The sequence below is a fragment of the Crocodylus siamensis genome, chromosome 5, assembly GCF_052110815.1.
Source record: "Crocodylus siamensis isolate JL-2025a chromosome 5, ASM5211081v1, whole genome shotgun sequence".
Taxonomy (NCBI): domain Eukaryota; kingdom Metazoa; phylum Chordata; order Crocodylia; family Crocodylidae; genus Crocodylus; species Crocodylus siamensis.
The window spans coordinates 95,796,144-95,817,401 of record NC_143399.1 but is presented as its reverse complement, the minus strand read 5'-3'; the positions used below and the strand labels follow the sequence as shown (position 1 = coordinate 95,817,401).

Genomic DNA, 21,258 nt, shown 5'->3' with positions numbered 1-21,258 from the left:
GAGCGCCAGTGTCAATCCGTATATTAAATATTAGTAAAGCTTAATTTCTTTCTTTTTTTTTAGATAAAAAATAAATATAAATAGAAGTTCTAATATTTTCTTCCCGCACCCCAGTGGATCGTCTTGCATACCCCCTGGGGTGTGTGCATACCACTTTGGAGACCACAGCGTTAGAGGACCAGAGACATTTTGTGTGAAAGCTTGACTCTCAACACCCAATAAAAGGCATGACCCATCACACCTACCAGGAGTCAAATGATGGCTCTTTTGTACCGTGGTGAGCATAGCCCACAGTACTGAAGGTGAACAAATAGGCCTACCAGAAGTCATGGGTTCGGAGCTGGGCACAGGGCTCTGACAGATGCAGACTACACATTCCCACTGGGTGTCACAGGTTTGAAGCTGAGGAGAGTGCTCTGAAACAGGCCACATGTGTTCTCACTAGGCATGATAGCTTTGGAGCTGGCCACATGGGTTCTCATCGGGTGTTATGACACAGGCAGGCCACATGTGTTCTCACAAGGTGTCATGGGTTTGGAGCTGGGCAAAGGGCTCTGAGATGGGCCACCCCTGTTCTCACAGGGGGTCATGTATTTGGAACTGGACAGACAGCTTTGGCAGACACAAGCCATGTGTGTTCTCCCCAGGGTGTCAGAGGTTTGCTGCTGGGTAGGGGGGGCCACCCGTGTTCTCACAGGGGGTCATGGATCTGGAGCTGGGCAGGTGGCTTTGATAGACACAAGCCACATGTGTTCTCCCTGGGCCTCCCAGGTTTGGAGCTGGACAGAGGGCTCTGAGGCAGGTCAAGAGGTGTCACAGGTCTGCAGCAGAGTAGGGGACTCTGACAGAGGCAGGCCACACACATTTTCCCTGGGCATCATGGTTTTGGAGCCGAGCAGAGAGCTCTGGAGCTGGACGGGTGGGGGGGCGATAGGGAACTCTGAGAGGCACACCACCAGGGTGCAAATTATGTGGGAGCTTGGGGGGGAGGGGCTGAGCCACCTCCATAAGAGACAAAAGCCCTCCTGTAAGATTTGAAAACCATAATCGGGGGATGGATGTCTCCGATTTTATTAGGGCATGGCAATGGGTAGCCCGATTTTTTGCACATCCTCCAGTGAGCAAGCCACACGCTCTCCTGAGGCAGCATACCTTTGGAGCTGGGCAGGGGGCTGTGACAGGGCCTGGTGGCTCGTGAAACCAGCTCCACACGCTCCCTGCGGGCAGCCCAGCCGAGGAGGCGGGCAGGGGCTACGCCAGGCGCAGGCCACATAGGTCCTCCCGGGCGCGGTCGCTAAGGGTCTCTGCAGCGTGAGGACGGCAGCAGCTGCACATCCCGGCCCAGCCTCGGCGGGCGGGGCCTGCGGGCGACGCAGGGCAAAGCGGCGCCCCACCCCCGCCTGGCCTGGCCCCCTGGGCATGGCAGCGTTGGCAGCGCCCGGGCCCGGCCCTGGCGGCCCCCGCCTCCTTCCTCCTTTCCCCCCCGGGAGGAGGGCGGCGGGGATGGACTTGGGCTTGGGGCTGCCTCGCTAAGACGGCGGCGGCGCCCGCAGCCAGGCACACAGCGCGCAGCGGCCAGGGCGGGTGAACGCGGCTCCCGCTGGTGCTCCCGGCCCTGCAGACCATGGTGCAGTTCCCGGCGCTCACGAACTACTGGCCGCTTGTGCGCTTCCTCGTGCCCCTCGGCATCACCAACATCGCCATCGACTTCGGCGAGCAGGTAGTGGGAGCCGCGCCGGGCCCGGGGGGAAGAGCCAAGGGCAGCGCGGGGCATACGGCAGGACACAGGCCCACACACGGATGTACACAGCAAGACACACGTGCAGGCGCACACAGCAGAGCACACTGCACAGATATATATACGCAGAACACAGATAAACACAGTAGGACACACACACAGCGCAGAAGGGTACACAGCACACAGTTGCACACAGATATACACATACATGCACACAGCAGGACATAGCCCAGGCACACACACACACAAAGCACAGGGTGGGGTCAAAGGCAGCCTTCCTCCCCACCCCTTTGCTAGTCAGCGAGAGCCTGTCAGTTGCAGCTCTGTGTTTGCCAGAGCAGATCCCAAAAGGCAGTTGAAGATGGCAGCTCGCAGCCGCAGCAGCTGCTTTAAAGTCACTGCAACCGCAAAGACAGCGTTAAAAACAAAAAGGAATAGGGTGGGCTGGAGGCAGAACTGCAGCAGGGATGGGTTTGGTGGAGCCCACCATGCAATCGCCTGGAAAGGGAGATATTAATGGGGTGGGGGGGTAAGGGAGAGGATGTCTCTTGTCTTTATAAATGGAAAAAAAAGAAAAGCAAAGTGGATGGCTGCCATGGAGTTTGCACCCTCTGTGTCTGTGCATGGTGGAGAGAGCTGTTTACTGCTTGTTTATTATCCTGACTTTCCCTCACTGCCGCTCTGCTTTCCACCATGAATATGAAGACGTGATCTAGTTAGAAGCCTAGGGAAGGATGCACAGCTTTTCCGTGCACTGTGGGTATTATGTAATTTGGGATGACAGAAAGCATTTAGCTAGATTGTTTCATTAAAAAGGACACTGCTGGAAAGCCCTTGGTACATGGTTTTTGCCCATTGCAGAGGTGAAAGGGGATTGAAAGGGGGAAGACAAAATTGCAGAGCAAAGCTAGGTTAAGCAGATGGTCTGAGTCTTTTAAATAAATGCTGGTTCTAGTGTTGGACAGATACTACTGCTAGCTGCTGCTTGTTTTGCCCTTGTGAGGAGGCCCCAGTGACTAGTAGTTTTATAAGGCATATTTCTTCTCTCTCTCATGCAATCTGCCTCTCCTTTTCTGCACCCATTTACCTCTCTCCATATGGCATCATTGAAAAGCCTGGGCTGCTGCAACCTCTCCAGGAGCCAGTGAACCACTGGTAGGCAGCAGCACCTACCACCTTTCTGAGGTAGCCTTGTGCTCCAAGCACTCTTAGATGCTGTGGTAAGGTATAGTCATTAAAGGGTGGGTTTATAAACAAAGCAAAACACGGCCAGAATCTGCAAGGGGTTGGGGGGCCATACACTGACAAGAGAGAAGCAGTGAAAGAGGAAATAAAGGATTTAACTTTCTAACAGGGGACTGACTTTGTAACTGAGCTGTTGACTTGTAAGGAGCTGGTTGTAATGTTTTGTCAGATACTTAGTTCATTAGAGAGAGGCCATGGTGATGACTACTGTGTAGAAAGGTTATAGGAGCAGCGTTTCCCAACCTTTTTCACCCAATGGCACACATACATGGCCTCCCCCACCCCACGGCATACTGGCTGAGCAGGGGTAGGTGGGTGGGGGCGGGAAATCAGGTGGTGAGTGGCGGAACACCACAGAGTGGCAGAAAGTGGGTGGCGTGGCATTTGAATCACTGGCTGGAGCCACAGCCCACCGTCTGTCTGCCTACAGTAGCAGCAGGTGGGTGGCATGGCTCCGTGTGTGTTCTTCAGCCAAAATGCCACGGCACATCTGGACGTAGGCTGTTGCTGCTATGCATTAAACCAGCTGAAGTTAGTTGCGAACAAGAATTCACATTTCCTCCCCACCAAGTGAAGTCCTCCACCCCTTCTGCTCATCGTATACTGAGCTCTGCTTTGGCCACCAGCAAAAGATAAATCTCATGGTATTTCCTGGCTTTTTAATCTTATTTAAAAATACTTCCTTTCTTGTTTTTAAGTGGCTGCACCTGCACAAAACTTTAATTGTTTTGACTTGATAGAGCAGGAGATTACATCTTTCCTTCCTTGCCTGTTTTTTTAATTCAGGGTGCATATTCATATAAGCATCTCAGTGAGGTGGTGTAAACTCTTCTGTCTCTTTGTTAACTATAAATGCCAGTTGAAACCCCAGTGAGCACCAAGTAGAACAGAGTACAACACAGTACAAACTGGACCTGAAAATATATTTTGGCAGGACAACGTGTAAGATGCTGGTATGTGCAACTAGTACAGTTACTGAATACTTCCTAACTAAAACTTATCCTTGCCACAAATTGCTCGCATGCTCTCCAGAGGAATTTTATATCTACTCCTTAGCTTCACATGCAAGCAAAGCTGCAGCACTATTAATTCAGTACCTTGGTCTAAGAGCATAATTGGGTATGATGTGACATGTACCACATCTGGTACAATAAATAATCTGCCAAGATATTCTTACCTTGATTCTCTTTATTATTGTTTGAAATAAATAAAGTCTCAATTTTAAATGCATCTGTTCACAATTCCAAAAAATATAGTATGCACACCAACATACCTATCTAACAGCTGCACCTTCCCTACTGATTACCATTTTCCATCAGTCCCGCTCAGTCTCCAAAACAGAAAACAAGTAGAAAGAACGAAAGAAAGAAGGTACTTGCCAGAAATCAAACTGAAAATGATTCATCTCCCTAAATTAAGACAAATACTTGGTATATAGCAGCAGAGCCAGAATCCAAGTCCATACCAGTCAAAAGAAAGACTTCTACCAATATCTTTACAATATGAATTATGCCTTAACATTTGCAAGCAGATGGATATGAGATAAAGTTATCCCCTATTGGTTACATCCAAAGAGATGCAGGGCACCCCCTGTGCATGTGCACCCCTGTGCGTGGCGGTGTACCCCTTGCAAAAAGGCGCTGCTGACACTGTTGCCACTCACCATCCCGCCACTGGCAGCAGTGTCCATGATTGCCCCTGGCCGCTGCTGCCAGCAGTGCCTGTGGGCGGTTGCCGACCCATGGTCGGCACTCGCCACCCCCCGCCACTGACAGTGTCAGCAGCGCCTGTGGGAGCTCACTGCCGCAGCCATGCCCCCCCAGCCTCTGGGGGCAACACCGTTCATGATATGTACTTTGCCTTAACCGCACTGATGAATCATTTCAGGATAACTGTAGGTTAAATATTTTCATTTCTTTCCATTATTTAGAAACAAGACTTGTTTCCTGAGTGGGGAAAGCAAACAAACAATTAGTGCCATTTTTAAATTTTTGCTTTAGATAATTTTCTAGGGTTTGAATTAAGTCTATTACATGGATGAGTACAGGGAAGATAATTTAGCTGAGAAGTTCCATATAGTTCATCTTCAGCTGTCACTTGGATTTTTTTGGGGGGGAGGGCAGGATTACAAAGAGAAATAAGAACTTTTAAGCAATGTGCTTCGAGAGAAATTTTATGGAGAGTCTGATTATTAGTGTACTATGTGAACAGTATATATATTGAAATTAATTATATACCACGTATAGGAAGTAAAATAAACAAACAAACAACACCCCCCCCCGCCAAACCAAAAGCACAATGATGCTCATAAGGCTTATTGACTAACCTTGTTTCAGAACCCATTAAAGTCAATAAAGAGACTCCCAGCAACCTTGCCTTTTAGAATAAACGGATATTAGGATGAAATCAGATAACCTCACCTGTCTTGCATTCTTTTCAGGCATACATGAGTTTTATTTACAATAATTATTATTATTATGATGACCAGAGAAAATTTTTAAAAAATGGAGGAAAAAAATAAATAATTTTTTCCCATTTGTTCTGTTTCTATATTAAACTACCATCAACATAATTAAAAATGCAACTGAAATGTTTTAATACAGTAAGGCTTTTAAAAAAAGGGAAGGGGTTGGGAGGGGAAGAAGAGGATTATTTCTTCACTCCCCCTTCGCTATCTGCACAGTATTTTCACCTATTAAACCAGCAACATTTATATGCATCTGTTTGGATCTCTGAACTACATCTCAAAGTGGAGGAAAGGTTACTAACTTGAGTGATTTAAAACAGAGGCTTCACAATAGTTAATAATTTAAAGGCCAAGGTGCTGGAGACCATGATTGAAAGCTGACATTTTTCATATAATATAAGAAAAACAAACTATTCTTGTGGCTTCAAGGGAAGATCTGAAATGTAACCAGAATCCAATCTATATATTCAGAAACTGACCCAAAGTTTTTTTTTAAGTACGTAATTTTAAGTCCTTCCTTTTGGGAGCCTGAGAATACTATGATGATGAAAATTGTGTACAAATTCGTTAGTCTGCTCAGCAGCTTATGTTAAACTTGGGCCAATTGTTCGCTGCCCAGCACATGAAGTCACTTCTTTGGGAAATTTCATCTACCAAAGCAAAGTTTTGGAAAAAATTCCATCTGTTGTCAACTATGGTTAACAATGTTGGACTCCTGGAGTAAGTACAGACCCTCAAAAAGCCCTTTGCTGAATTGATTCAAGCTTTGCAGGTCAGTTTAAGATGCATGGATTTATCCAATAAGCAAGTGAACAGACATTTGCTTTTGTTTCTGGAAATGCAGCCACATGCCTGCAGAGGTGCAGGACAGAAGCTAGGTGGAGCTAGAGAACACCTCCTTGCTTGGCTGGAGCAGACAGCTTGGGCCAAGGCTAGCCTACCCACCCTGTGGGGGGGGCGTTGTTTGCAGGAGAGGTGCAAAGCATCCTGGGATGCTGGGGGACTTGGAATTAACTTGACTCTGGAGGGAATCTGAGTCATAAGTTCAGTAAACTGATTTAACCTAAAACAGTTAAGTCTGATACTAGATCCATCCAGGTTTATCTTAAATCAGTTTTGGCCAGTTTGAAAGCAGTTTATGTGCACTGAACTTCTGTCCCTAGACCTGGTGTAGATCATGTGGCAGCACTGATTCCAGTGATGGTGTTAATTAACATATTAGAAGATAGGGTAGATAGCTGCATGCAAAGGGCATGCAAAAATGATATAAGACCCTGACTTACTATCTAAAAAATGTCTCCTAATCTTAAACTGGAAATATGTCAGCAACAACAGGAGGCTACCCATTTGTTTTTAGCATAGCAAATCCCCCAAACTGTTATTTGTTATAGCCCTAATCAATATTTATTTATATTAGCAGTTCATTAATAGTACACATACACATAAAGATGTTGGCTTCTTAGAGCCTTAAAAAAAAACAAACAAAAAAAGGTGTTCTACTTTAAACTCCGTGTGCTCCTGCACTGACCAAGCCCAGTCCTGCCCAGAAGAGGCATTGCATTAGTTTGACCCAGCTCACCCAACATCTGTATAGATTGGGCACTTCAGCAGGGATTTTTTAATAGCTGATTGAATCAGCTATTAGATAAAAGTACCAAAAAGCCCCACTGAAGCACCTGATCTACACAGACACTGCAGAAGTATGCCGAATTAATGCATTGCTTCTCAGTAAAGAACCTTTTTTTCCTTTTTTCTACATCTCTCAGCAGGCTGTTACCCACAGTGGCATTTCCTTCTAAACTAAGCAAAAGCAGGTACTTCATCCTGAATTCATTATTATTCTTGAGGACTGCAAGGTTCTACCACCATACTAGATACTTGGGTCTTTGCTACATGGTACTTGGCTCTAAATTTATTTGCTCTTCCTGCTTAAAAATACCCTTTGCTTGGTTTTTCAAAACAGTCCTTAATATTTAAAGGCATTTTCTTTTCTTACCCTGCCAAAAAAATTAGAGACTAGAAAAGTAGAATAAGTTGTTAATATATTAATGAGAATTAGTGAGCTTGTTTTGGTTTATGGTTTTTACAAGCCTGGTAGGGGGTTAAAGCATTTTGATTAATTGTTTATGAAGCTCATTTCTGGGGATAGGGGTTAATATCTGGAAGTAGAACAAAGGACCAGAGCAATTATATTTCCAACTGCTACTGTGGGATCTTGGCCAAGTTACATAACCCTTCCCTGTCATAGCTCACCCACCTTTAAAGTATGTAAGAAACTTTTGTGAGAAGGGTGTCATGAAAATATACTCCAAGATTAAAGGCATTGTATAAGTACAAAGTGTTATTGTAATTGCCAAATGTCAGTCAATTACTTATCTAGATTAAATAGGACTTTAGTACCATATAAAGCAAATACAGTGATACAGGACCCAATTGTATACTACAGCTTTGCAATTGCCATAATTCTATTATTAATATTTCCATTGGTATATGATACCACTAGCATATTTTCTGATTATGTGACTATAAATTAATGATCACTTTTTTCACCTTACTAATGAAAGTGTAGTTCTTGTTAAATAGATACAAAATTGTATAACCAAATTCTACTTTAAGACAAGCTTGTACAAAAAAAAGAAAAGAAAAGAAAAATGAAGCAATTACAGTTTCAGTTGTTTTTTTAAGTCTCATTTGGGTATATTTTAAAGGAGTTCCATTTTCCTGCTGAGTTTACAACCCAAATATTATATCTGTGAACTAAAAAAAGATAAACTGGTGAAGAATGTGTAATATAAAGCAGACTTCATTGTCCAGAGGGAGAGAAATCAAAGGGCACCTTTAACAAGTGTGGAGGCTGCTCCGATGCACTGGAATTCCAGTGTCAGAACAGATTCGATTAACTGAGTCTGCTGGAGCATGGCAATTGCCACTCTTCAGCAGCCATCTGTAACTCATGTATCAGTGTCCCTGTGCTTAAAAATGGCAGTAGGGATGCCTGAACTAAAGCTTGCTGAACGAGCTTGAATGAGGTTTAGTTCAAACACCCCTGCTGCCATTTTTAAGCATGGGGATGCTGATACACGAGACGTGGCAACACTTTAATTAGAGCAGCTCTCGGAAGGCCTAAGTAAAAGCCTAAAGAGTGAACTGGTGTAGGGCTCTCAACTTCATTTATTTAAAAAGTTGAGAAGAAGGCAGCTCTCAAGCTGGTAAACATAACTGGACATGGGGAGGGGAAGTGAAGGGGGGTGAAAATAGAAGGGTCGGAAGGTACAAGTTGTCAGGTTTTAGTTGCGCTCTCTCTCCCTTGCGGTTAATGTTTTCTGTACATTTAACAGGAATGTTTTTTGAAAAGGAGGGTAGGGTTAGGGTCTGAGCTGTTATGGCAGTTTTACTTCACCATATAGTTCAGTAAAAGTGCAGTATAGACGGCAGTGACCACAAGGAAGAGTCAGAAGGGAGTGTGGGAAGACCAGTATTAAAGAAGGCCAGTAATTAACAGCCTCCAGGAGGAACAGATCCCAGAATTTTTCAGCTGAATTTGAGGAAAAAGGATGGGAGCAGAATAAAGGGATTCAGAGAGTGCCAGAAGATCAGACACAATACAATATAATGATCGTCAACAATATTCTGTGCAGAGTTTAAATCATAGATTTATTTGGACATGTTTGTTGTATTAATTGGTGTGCTTTAAGATTTTGATAATGTTACCGCTTAGCCCTTGCAAAGTTTTTTGCATCCATAGATCTTTGAGTGCTTTACAAACTATTCCCATGTTTAGAGATGAAAAGCTGAGGCATGGAGAAGGGAAGTGACTGACTTAAAGACACCCAGCAGGGCAGTGTCAAGGCCTTTGAAGTTCCAGCTGGTTGCCCTATCTAGGGCCGCTTATAGTCGAAACAAGAGGCGTGTGTGCATGATGCTTTGAAGTGGGCTAAATGCTTTTGCACCTCTTTAATGGTGTTGGTGTTTGCACACCTTGGTGGCGTATTTGCACGTTAATTCTAGCCGCTGTAGGAAATTTGGTGGCATAATGCACCTTAAATGACTCAGGGCGCAGCAAACTAAAACTCTTTCGTGGAGCTTTAGTTTGTTGCCCCTATAGCCACGGAGTGAAGCTGAATCGGGAACAGTAACCAGGCTCTGCAGGAAGCCCTGTTGGCAGCCTGACAGCAACCTGGGAAAGCAGGCTCTGCTCAAGAAAAGCGGCAATCCTGATCTTCCCCCACCAGAACCTGCCTGCCTGTCTGAGCTGCGCAGGGACCTGGTGCTTCCCTCTGTGGCTGTGATGCCCCCCTGGACCACTCAAGCTGGGTACCTGCAGGCAGGTGTCACCTGGGGGGGCTGCAGCTGCCGCAGAGGGAAGCACCAGCCCCCAGCTTTCAGCTCAGGGACCACTCTGCCCACCGGCAGATCACCCTCCCCTCCCCACTGGAGAGGCAGGTAAGTCAGTGGGGTGTGTACACAACACAGGGGTTTAATCAGCCTTAAATGCAAGTGGTGTTATTTAAAACCCACTGCTTCAATTTAGGGCCCCCATTTTGTCTACATACACCCTAGTAGGCCATGCAACCTTAAAACCTGTTTCAAACTACTTAGTATCCATAGTAAGACTGCAGCAACCACCATGAGCACTGTATGTAAATGAGATGTATATTGTCTTGGAACTCCTTGGAATATACCTTGGGAAAATGAGGATGAAAAGTTAGACATAACATGTAGTTTCTCTACCTTTGGTCATCTGTGTTTGATCATTATTTTTAATTTACAACTTAAGGCATATGATGGACCTTCACATCCCTACTTTCCTGTGATCCCAGTATGTTTTACTTTCACACTAGATATACAGGCGACCCTCACCATTTATGGGGGATATGCTCTTGTATCCCTCGCAAATGGCAAAATCCACAAATAAGGCACTGTGTTCATGAACTCAGTGGGGAAGGTCCTAGGGAAGATCTTTGAAAAAATTATCAAGGGCCACATTTGTGAGAGCCCTGCAGGGGAAGTGACGTTGAGGGGTAACCAGCATGGGTTCGTGCAAGGCCGATCCTGCCAGACTAACCTGGTCTCCTTCTATGACCAGGTAACAAAGAGCTTAGATGGGAAGGAGAAAGTCGATGTCACTTCTTGGACTTCCAGAAGGCCTTCGACAGTGTCCCACCCAATTCTGGTTGCCAAGCTAAGGGACTGCGGCACTGACGAGTGGATAGTCACATGAGTGGCAAACTGGCTCCAGGGGCGCACCCAGAGGGTGGTGGTGGACGGGTCGATGTTGACCTGGGAGGGTGTGGGCAGCGGAGTCCCCTAGGGCTCGGTCCTTGGGCCGGTGCTGTTCAACATCTTCATTTGCGACCTGGACGAGGGTGTGTCCAGTTCAAGTTTGCTGATGACACCAAGCTGTGGGGTAAAGTGAATACACCAGCAGGCAGGGACCACATCCAGGCAGACCTGGATAGGTTAGAGAAGTGGGCGGATCTGAAAGGACAAGTGCAGGGTGCTGCACCTGGGGAGAGGGAACCAGCATTATGGTTATAAGTTAGGGGCTGACCCTCTCAGCAGCACAGAGGCAGAGAGGGATCTTGGGAGTCAGGATTGACTCCAGGATGAATATGAGTCGCCAATGCGATGAAGCAATAGGCAGAGCCTGTCATGCGTCAACAGGGGCATCACTAACAGATCCAGAGAGGTCTTGCTCCCCCTCTGTGTGGTGCTGGTCAGGCCGCAGCTGGAGTACTGTGTCCAGTTCTGGATGCCGCACTTCAAGAAGGACATGGAGAACCTGGAGAGGGTCCAGAGGAGGGCCACTTATATAGTTGAGGGCCTTCATGGCCAGCCCTGTGAGGAGAGGCTGAAGGACCTGAATCTCTTCAGTCTCCGCAAGAGGAGACTGAGGGGGGATCTTGTGGCTGCCTACAACCTTATCAGGGGCCACCAGCAGGGACTCAGGGAAAGTCTGTTCACCAGGGCCCCCCTTGGAGTCACCAGGAACAATGGCCACAAGCTGAGGGAGGATAGGTTTAGGTTAGATATTAGGAAGAACTACTTCACGGTAAGGGTGGCCAGAGCCTGGAATAGGCTTCCCAGAGAGGTGGTGCTCTCACCTTCCCTGGAGATCTTCAAGAGGAGACTGGATAGGCACCTGGCTGGGGTCTTATGACCCCTGCCACCCCCAGTGCTCCTTCCTGCCCACAGCAGGGGGTCGGCCTAGATGATCTGTCTACGTCCCTTCTGACTCACTGATTCTATGATTCAGTGCCTGGGGTAGGGAGGGGTGGGCACTGAGTGCTCTGGTGACTGCAGGAGCATGGCAGTGGCAGCGTGGAGATGGTTGCAAGTGCGGCGCTCCCAAGGAGCTCCTTTAAGTGTATTTAAGAAGTGGGTTCAGCATTCGTGAATATTTGAAACCGGAAATGCCAAACCCGCGAATAGTAAGGATTTCCTGTATTGGTGCCTGTTCTTTGATCAGTGTGTATGAATTCATTGTAACATTCAGGAGTTCAATCAGATTCTCAATTCAGCACCTTGGGGTGTCTTGAGATCTTTTCAACGGTACCAGACATTATCACTGTTAGATTTACAAACATGATTCACAAGATTTCAAATAGGAATCCAGAATGTTAAACACAGTTGGGCCTACTGTGGTTCTTTGGAACAGAAAAATTGCTCTATTTTTCTCCAGTCAAAAAATGAGGGAAAACAGAGCGGGCATTTGCCAAGGATTGCCTTGAGTCTAAAAAGGTTGAGGACCACTGTACATTATGTGACATATGTTGATATGCTGGTAAGAGTCAAAGGACTTAAGCATCTTAGTAGACAAGATCAGCAGGTCTGTGCGAATCAAATCAGAACCCTCTGAATCGGTTTGGAGAGATTTGATGATTTGGACATAGGCACAGCTTTAAATGTTTTTTCTGCATACCTCAAGGTACCAGGCAGCTCGTGAATGCTGAGATGGTGGGGTGGATGGAACATCCCATGGTAGTGTGGGGGGTCCCCAGTGCGCTTGGCAGCAGACCTGGAAGTGGACCAGAAGTACTTCCAGTCCACTTCCCAGTCCACCGGGGAGTGCCTAGGGAATCCACCCCTCTGCCTCCCAGTTCAGCGACTGCTGCCTCCTGGGTCTGGGGGGGCACCTGGTGTCCCCCCACTTCTGATTGCTGAGCATGTATGTAGAAAAAATATTTAAAGCTCTGTCTATGGCCAAATCACTGATTCTCCAAATCAGCATTGAATCTTCAGATTTGGATTTGGGCAAATTGAATCAGGACAGTGATCCAAATCAACAAATCGAATCACTGTCCCCGATTTCGGCGGAATCTGAATCTGAATTGAATACGGCCCATTTTGCACATCCTTAAAGATTAGTGTCTCAGCTTTTTATGAAGTAACGGTTACATATTTAGTGACTAGCACAGCTATGCCACTGATCGCACATATTTTGATGGGATGTACAATATGAAAGAAAACCAAGTAACAGAGTAATGGGGAGGGGGTCACTGAAGGGTTCTGAGGACAACAGGAAGCAGAAAAAAACCCCATGCAAGTAGTTGAAGTACTCACTATAACACCTCAGTGGAATCATAGCCCCATTTCTCAGAATGTTTTACATTTTTTCATACAAAGCTGTGAGCCTCAGACCTAGTTTCTGTTGTGTTAAAATCTTCCTTTCCTTGCACCTCCTCTGCTTTCTTCCCTCCTCATTACTTCACTTTCCCCCGTCTGCTGCTGCTGTCACTTCGGCTGTTTCTCCTCCTTCTTAGTCAGCTATCAGTAGGGCCTTCTTTCACTCAGCTGTCTTAAAACTGCCTACATTTCACGCTCACTTTAATTTTTAGAGGGATTGTAACATAACATTAATTCAGAAGACTCTCTTTATGGCAGTTTGCTGATAGATCTAAACATGAAAATTAATTTATCCCCCAAATATTTGTTAATTCAGGTCAAATTTGCCAAATATGTTCTTCTGGGGAAAAAAAATTATTTAGATCAAACATGGCAATGTCTCTGTTATTCAGTGGGCTACCTACCCAGATTCAGTCCCTTCCTCTGCCTGGAATGTGCATCTCCCACCTCTAATCTGATTGGCCAAATCATCAAGCTGTACAGTATTCAAAGATGGGCTCCCCCCAGCATTCTCCTGTTGGGGTTGTTCTGTTTTGCATGGAAAACTTGATCAAGTGACAAGTGTGATCACTCTTCTGTAACCAGGTGGCTATAACACTCACTTCAGAGCTGGGAAGCCTGCACTCTACTGTGTCTTCATTATTTTTTTAATCCAAAATGAAATAGGATCACTAGAAGAGACTGAAACTGCCCCTGTCCCAAGACAACCTCTGTGGCCAAGGCATTCAGTTTCAAACTCCCCAGGCAGATGAAAGAATTGAACCTTAGGGTCCCACATCCGAACTACTCTGCAACTTAGCCCTTCATTTCTTTTGCTTGTATTATGAATGCCTGAAATGAAATGTGTAATTTTGGATTCAGTGGATCATTGGGTTCATCATATAATTGCATTTGGTTTTGTTTCCATAAAAAAACAAGTCTTTATTTTAGTTAAATCTGAACCAGTTTTCCTCCCATTTTTTTTTGGCTTGGCCAGTGAACCAAGACAAATCAACAATTTTTTTGCAGAAGTTTACTTAACACAGCTAATTCTATTACTACATTAAACTTGGGTAATCTTGTTTTTAATAAATATAACTTGGGGTGCGATAGAGATTTTTGGGGCCTTGATCTGTCTTCCCCCCCCCGATCCCTTCCCTTACCCCTTCCTCCACACGGAATTACCAGCTGCACGCAGCTCTTCAAGCTGCCGGGTTGTGCTCCTTGTCGCTGTGCTGCAGCTGTGCGCAAGGACAGGCCATTTATCAGTCAAATTATTGGCCATGTCAGGCCAATTTCCAATACAGACAATTTTCTTTATATCAGCGCTGATTCGATATCGGACTGATGTATCGGTGCACCTCTACTTGAGTCAGGAAATGTAGATTTTAACTGGTTCTGACAACTAACTTCATACGTTAGATGGTGTTGTAGCCACAATGGTCCAGTAATTATGCAAGAGGCAAGGGGTTTTTGGGGTTGCATCTTAAATTAGACCAACTGTGTAGTTGTGATAAATTTAGGAAAACTTTCTAATGCAAGACATTTTTCGTCAGGTCTTTTTTCTGATAATTTCTGTACCACTATGGTTACAACACCACTCTTACACTACCGGAACATGGAATATAGCAAATCTACCACTTATAATGGATAATCCACAACCTGAAGGAGAAAAGAGACCACATTACATGGCAACAGTTTCTTCTTAAACATATGCAAGAAGAATAACATAATCCCAGGGACCTCATCTTCTGCAGCCCTCTAGCTAACATGCACAACTCCATCAGATACCTGACAAAGAATGTCTTGCATTTGAATCAAAGAAATCTTTGAACCCTAAGAAGTCTTTGGTTCTATCTTAGATGAGGCATTTTATTTTTCGCTCATCCCAAGTTTTATTGCCTATAAAATAGTGGTATGTACCAACAAGTGTATTTTGATACCTAGAGTTTGTAAAACATAGATGTAAGGTGTCTGAAAAATTAAAAAGGGAATATCCATGGGAACTTAATTGAACCCCTAATTGAATAAAAATTATCTTATTAATATAAAAACTCTCACTCCCCTCCAATGCCTTAGCATATTTACTGGAATCAGTCTTTATCTTTTTATTTTTTTTAAACAGTAATGTAAGCAAAGGAAAAGGTTGATATAGAAGAAACATTATTATACTGTTTAAGAAAACGTTATTGCTAGGTTGAGCTCCATTGCTGTGCCATTTTACAACATGCAGTTACCCAACACAACTATGCAAAAAAAACTGTCTTGAGCTCAGTGAATTCTAACCCATTAATCAGAGTAGTAGCTAACACTTCTGATACGTGCAATCTGCTAGTGTTAAGGTCGCTTGAACACAAACATGTCTTAGCGTTATCACCTGTGGCTTCATTTGTGCCAGGAAACGGTTAGTTGAGTTCTCCAACCACAAGAAGTCACTGAACATTGCTTTCCCAGGTGTTATTGGTACCTTGTCATTTTGCACTTTGAAATGCATGGCATTTCTTTCTTCCTCTCCCTCTTTCTTAATATGCAACTAGGTCATCAGTTTCCTTCTGTTTGCCTGAAACTGTATTGGACATGATACTCCCATAGCTGTGCAGTTCTATTCTGTTGCCATGTTTTGTAAAAAGGAAAAAAAACTAATTAGAAGACAGAAGAATTACTGGGGTTCTGTAGAGCAAAGAGACATGAACTTAATGTCTGAAATGCAGCTCTGTACTTCCTAATTTTTGTGTCAGATCTATGCCATTATTTTGATTAGAGCATATCTGTGTATCATGTTAGCTCAGAGATTGTCTCTACATGGAGGGATTCCTGATCAGTAGCTCTTAAGAATAATTCTATATGCAAGATAAGCTTTTTGGTTACTAAGAAAAGTATGCTCTAAGTGTCAGCATCTGCTGTCTGACAAAGTGTATTGGAGATAAGAAATGGTTATTAAACACAAGCAAACAAAAACGTTTTAATACTTCCTCATAACCAGCACAATATGAAACCTGAAAAACAGCATATTTTTTCTTCTTAGATGAGAAAAATATTTCTACTAAATATGAAACAACAAAATAACTGTTGGAGAATGTTATTGCTTGTGATCATGGTAGCCAACAGTTATTTTTTTGTATTGCAATAGCATCTGAAGCATCATTTCTGAGTACATTCAGTGGTTCAGCAAGGCTCCCTCAGGGTTTGATGTTTTAACTTGTAAGTATTTTGTCTATAGCACATATTTTAGTTACTCAAATATAGCTTCATTTAAATTACTGAAATTAGAAGCAGTGAACTCATGCTTATGTCTGGTCTTAATTATACTAACCTGACACTGGCATGACTCCATTGCCTTCAGTGGAATTATTCCAAGCTTACATGAGCCTGAAGGAAGAGAGGGAAAGACCACTAGCATCTGACTTTAAGCTACACCTTTCACCTATTGATGGGTATCTATCTATCGGGTAGATTACATTTATAGAAATAAGGGCAGATTTTTGAGTGCACAAGCAGCCTGTCATATTTCTGATAATATTTGATGGATACTAAACCTAAAATGTGGGATTTTTGTTTGAGTATATCGGAGTCATTTACCAGTTTGCCTCCGGTCCCATTCAGGTTAGCCCATATTTACTCCTCTTCCATATCTCTTAGCATTGGCTAGCATGTAACCAACTCACTGAAAAGGAACTCCTTTTTGTGTAATCATAGCACAATGACGTTGTTCATGGAGAGGTTGGTTCCACGCACTTCCCTTTTCATCTTTGCTGCATACTGGTATTTTACAAGTTTTAGAGCCTTTAATCTTGAAAACTTCAGCTGTGGAGCCAGAGATTTTTAGTGCAGCTCATTTCCATTGCTTCCTTAATAAGTGATTGCATATTAAAATATTTAGAATGTTTGAAAAGAAAAAATGGCTAATGAGTAATATTTCAGGCTTTGAGGACATTACACATTTCAAGACAATTTTTTCAATTATGTAGAAGGAATAATTATAAAACCAAGCGTACATAGCTTAGATCAAAAAAGGGCTGTGGTTGTTTCAGGGATGTAATTCTCAAGGAGAAATAGTGAGATCACTATTCTACAGGAGGAGATAGATAGGCAGGAGCAAAAGGGTGGAATAATAATAATAATAAAAGCTCAAAACACAAAAACAAAAAGACCCCTAATATTGACTAGTACTAAGCTATGGAAAAATCTCCCAAAAGAAAATAAGACTAGTTCCATCTCATGGCTCGCTCACAGCTAAAATATGTGCAAGTAGGGGACAGAACTTGAAGCAATGGCCTCAAACTGCAGCAAAATAAATTTAAGTTGGAGAATAAGAAGAATTTTATGAGGGTGGCCAAACACTGAAACAGAAAAACACCTAGAGAAGTTTTGAAAATTTCCAGGGATAGAAATTTCATGAGTAGGTGTAGTCAGGGATGATCCTGCCTTGGCTTGACTAGATGAATTCATGAGATTCCTTCCAGCCATACTTGCCTAAGTAAAGAACTAGATGTGACCAGTCTAGCATCTGGTTCACTACCTAAACTTTTTTTGTTTGTTTGTTTTACTTTGAAGAAGATCAACAAGGGAAGTTCAGGTAAGGACTGAGCCATCTAGCCAGGGAAAACGAGCAATTTGACATCCCCAGTGCTCTCCACAGTATTGCCGGGTACTTTAAAAGAATTAAGTTATGAAATGTTAATCTGGCCTGCATTGAACAGCTGATTTTTTTCCCCACTTAGTAGGCATGTAAATGGATTTAGGCATCTAAATGCAGTTCTGTTCGTTTCTGCTCAAGTCCCTGATAAACTGTTGACAAAAAAGGTGGGTGGATCCTTCTCCTTCCCACTGTTTTTTGTGGTTCAGTCTTAAGGCTAGATTCATTAATGGATATAAAGTGATTTGAAAAGGGTGGAATAGAATCACTTAGGTGCTTAAATCCACTTAGAATAGGTGGAATAGAATCTGGCCCTTAGTATTACAAGTTAAATTTAAAACTATTAAGCTTGCCACAAACACATGACCTAAGAAATGTTTGACTGAAGAGATCCTAGGCAACTTAAATTAATTTCCATTGTTAATGTGCATTATAGCATGGTTTTCAGTTACAAGATAACCACACTTTTTTCCATGTCCATGCCTCATTAAGTAAATTGGACCTGCTCTGTGGCTGACTCAAGATTATGCAGTGAATGGGAACATAGGATCCCTGCCACATTTGTTCCAGAGGGAAGGATGGTTTCATAGTTAAGGCAGGTGAATACAGCCCTGAGCAACTGAATTCTATTGTTGCCTCTTCTGCTGAATTCCAGTGGCAATGAAAATTTTCCTCTCTCAACCATGGATCACACTGAACCGCTATAATTGCTTCATCTGTCAACTCCATGCCAGTCCCCCTCCTGGTAAAGATTCCAAGAGGTTTAGTTCACTTATATCTATAGAGGAGTGGATAGAAATGACAGGTTACTTCTATTCATTTGATGTGTATTTCCAAGTGGAAAGACACCCAACATTACTTTAAAATTGTATATAGTTTTTCTCTCACCAGCCTATGAAATACCAGGCAAGTCACTTAAAAATCAGACTTTTCCTTGAGAAGGTTAGCTATATGTTCCTCATTCTTGGGGTCTGACATGACATTCTGGAATCTGATGTGCAGAGATGGAGAGGCAGGGTGGAGGGAGAGAGTACTGTGTGTTATCAACAAATTAGAAGGTGATTTCCAGCTATCATCTAAACCAGCATTCCAGTAATTTTAAGATAGGGCTTGAGAAGTATATGATATTTGCCTGTGATAGGAAGGGGCAGGATTCAGTGGCCCAGGTGACTCCACCAGTCCTACATAACCAAAATGCATATGCCTTCCTCAGCTTTGCAGTGTTGATGTTCATTTAATTCAGTATATACTTAATAACTTTTTTTAAAGGGAAAAAACAGAACTTTCCTGAAATCGAGCTTTGTTATGCAGTATCTCAGCAGTACAGCTGCATGACATATCTGGAGGATTGGAACCTTTAGATCCACCACAGTTGGGCCAACCACAAAGTAACTTACAATAGTAGTAGGTGGTCCTTCTCTATAAGAAGTAGCAAGGAGAGGCACACACATAAATAAAATACTTGCTGATAGAAGGTGAGTGATGAGACTAGCTTCCTGGGTTCCATCGTAGGATCAAAGGAAAGCATTTGGAATAGACACAAACCCTTCCAGCCCATCACTTCCAATCCTAGTCTTTTATCACACCAGGTTCCTATTTCCAGTGTCCCCCCAAGAAGTCTTTCAGTTTAGACAGCCTAATCTTGACTCACCCATAATTGCCACCTCTAATTCATCCTATAAACTTGTCCTGCTTTCTTTCCTTCCTGCTTACATATTCCCCCTCATACCCATTGAGTAAACATTGAGTCCCCACCCAGAAAAAAGTCACAAGGCATCCAAATCCTGCAACCCAATAGATTTGATGAAGTTGAGCATACTCGTAGTTTCTGAAAAATGAAGGACATTTTCCCTTCCTTTCCCACTGTCTTCAGCAAAACCTCTTGGCTCCTTTGTGGGTGAAGAGAGGTAGATTTTGTTCACCACTCTATTCTTCCACCAAAACTGTTTTTGGATCATTCTACCCATGTGTCCCCACTAAAAAAAAGAAAAATAGCCCATTGCTACATCTTGTTCATAGCTGTTCCCAGAATGGCTTTCATTCACATTATTTTTGCTGTAACCACAGGGAGGGTTTGGGTCAGTTTTCTGTCTGCTGCAACAAATGCTGAAATGCTGAAACACTAAAAATATTTGCCAGAAAATTTAGGGAGACATCATTTTACTCTGGGTTTGTTTGGGAGCAGTTGCTTTAGAATATGTAAGCTTGGTCTGCGGGACAGAGTTTACTGGCATAGCTGTGTTGGCTGAGATAATGAAAAGGGCCCATGTACTGGCCTCTGACTTGCACGGATGCAGCTGTGGCAATAGGAAAGAACTGTTAAAGTTCAACTTATGTTGTTTGGGAGATGGTGTAGCACATGCTACACCCTTCTGTCAGCATATGCTGTATTCACACCGGGGGCTCTGCCAACACAGCTATGCCAGTATCACTTGTATCATCACAGGGAGACTGCAGCATAGATGAACCCATAATCAGCATTCACTTTTTTTTTTTTTTAAAGACCCTGAAAACATTCAAGTATTAATCCAAAAAGCTTCCTACTTGCTACTACTGAGTGCATTTTTTCCCTCAAGAACTGGTCTCATACTGTGTTGTTTGAGTTGGAGGAAAAGAATGCCCTTCAGCATCAAGTGAATGGTGCTAGCTGTTGTTCTTAGCCATCACACATTGGTTTATATTTACATATGAAGGGCAAAATAGTTAAAGGAAAAGGGGTCAAGAGCCATGAGTGTGATTCCTCAAACAATTGCATAATGAATTACAACATGTGGACATGGACTGTTAGTTAGAGACCTAGCATACCATGTGCACATACAATCTTATTTGCTTGCAGCTGTAGCAAATCCTGCACAGATGTTTTTGTGCATGTACCTCAGGCCCCATTTATTTGAGAACATGGCCTTAAGTGAATTAATTATGTCTGCATTGACATTCTTTATGTACTTGGAAGCCAAAATGTGTGTCTGTTAAATCAAATTTATTTCAAGGCATGAAGGCATGATGGCCCTTCAAGCATTTGCCATCTTGTCTTATGTGAGTCTTGCAAGGTTAAGTCAGCGGTCTACTGGTTAGGATATATTCCATCATTGTAATAGATCTACAATAGGAAACACCATCTGTACCTAAGAAGTTAATACTAGTTCTCTCCCCCTCCCCTTTTTCAGACTAGAGAAAGATCAAGATCTCCTTTCTTACCATAATTTATGAGAGAAATCACAGCAGGCAATCTGTGTGACATTCATTACATTAAATTCTAGGTGCTTTTGAAACACTAGGGCAAAAGGGACTGCACAAACAACTCTCTTTGGAGTCTGACCATGCCCTTTTTGCTAGTCGCCAAGGCACCCATTATTTTATGGGTGGATACAACCATGAAGTAATAAAATAAGCAGTAAGTGATGGCACACAATCAGCTTCATGTTATGAAACCCAAGCTGGAAGTCAGGTGTGCATCCGTGCGAGAGCCCAGTGATTGGATATAGTCCTTACTTTATTCTGGAAATATGAGATCTGCTGCTGTCTGGGCATTAATGAATTTAGGAGAGAAAGGAATGGAGGGATTAG

General features: G+C 43.4%; 1 protein-coding gene across 1 annotated transcript in view; it reads left to right on the top strand.

Moving 5' to 3' along the window:
- The first annotated feature begins 1,304 nt into the window (after positions 1-1,304).
- ANKH (ANKH inorganic pyrophosphate transport regulator) overlaps positions 1,305-21,258 on the top strand; it is a 154,222-nt gene continuing 134,268 nt past the window's right edge. Inside the window, exon 1 of the mRNA XM_090049859.1 lies at positions 1,305-1,720. Coding sequence (XP_089905985.1) covers positions 1,625-1,720 — 96 coding nt within the window. The 5' untranslated portion in view covers positions 1,305-1,624. The remainder of the gene's footprint in view (positions 1,721-21,258) is intronic.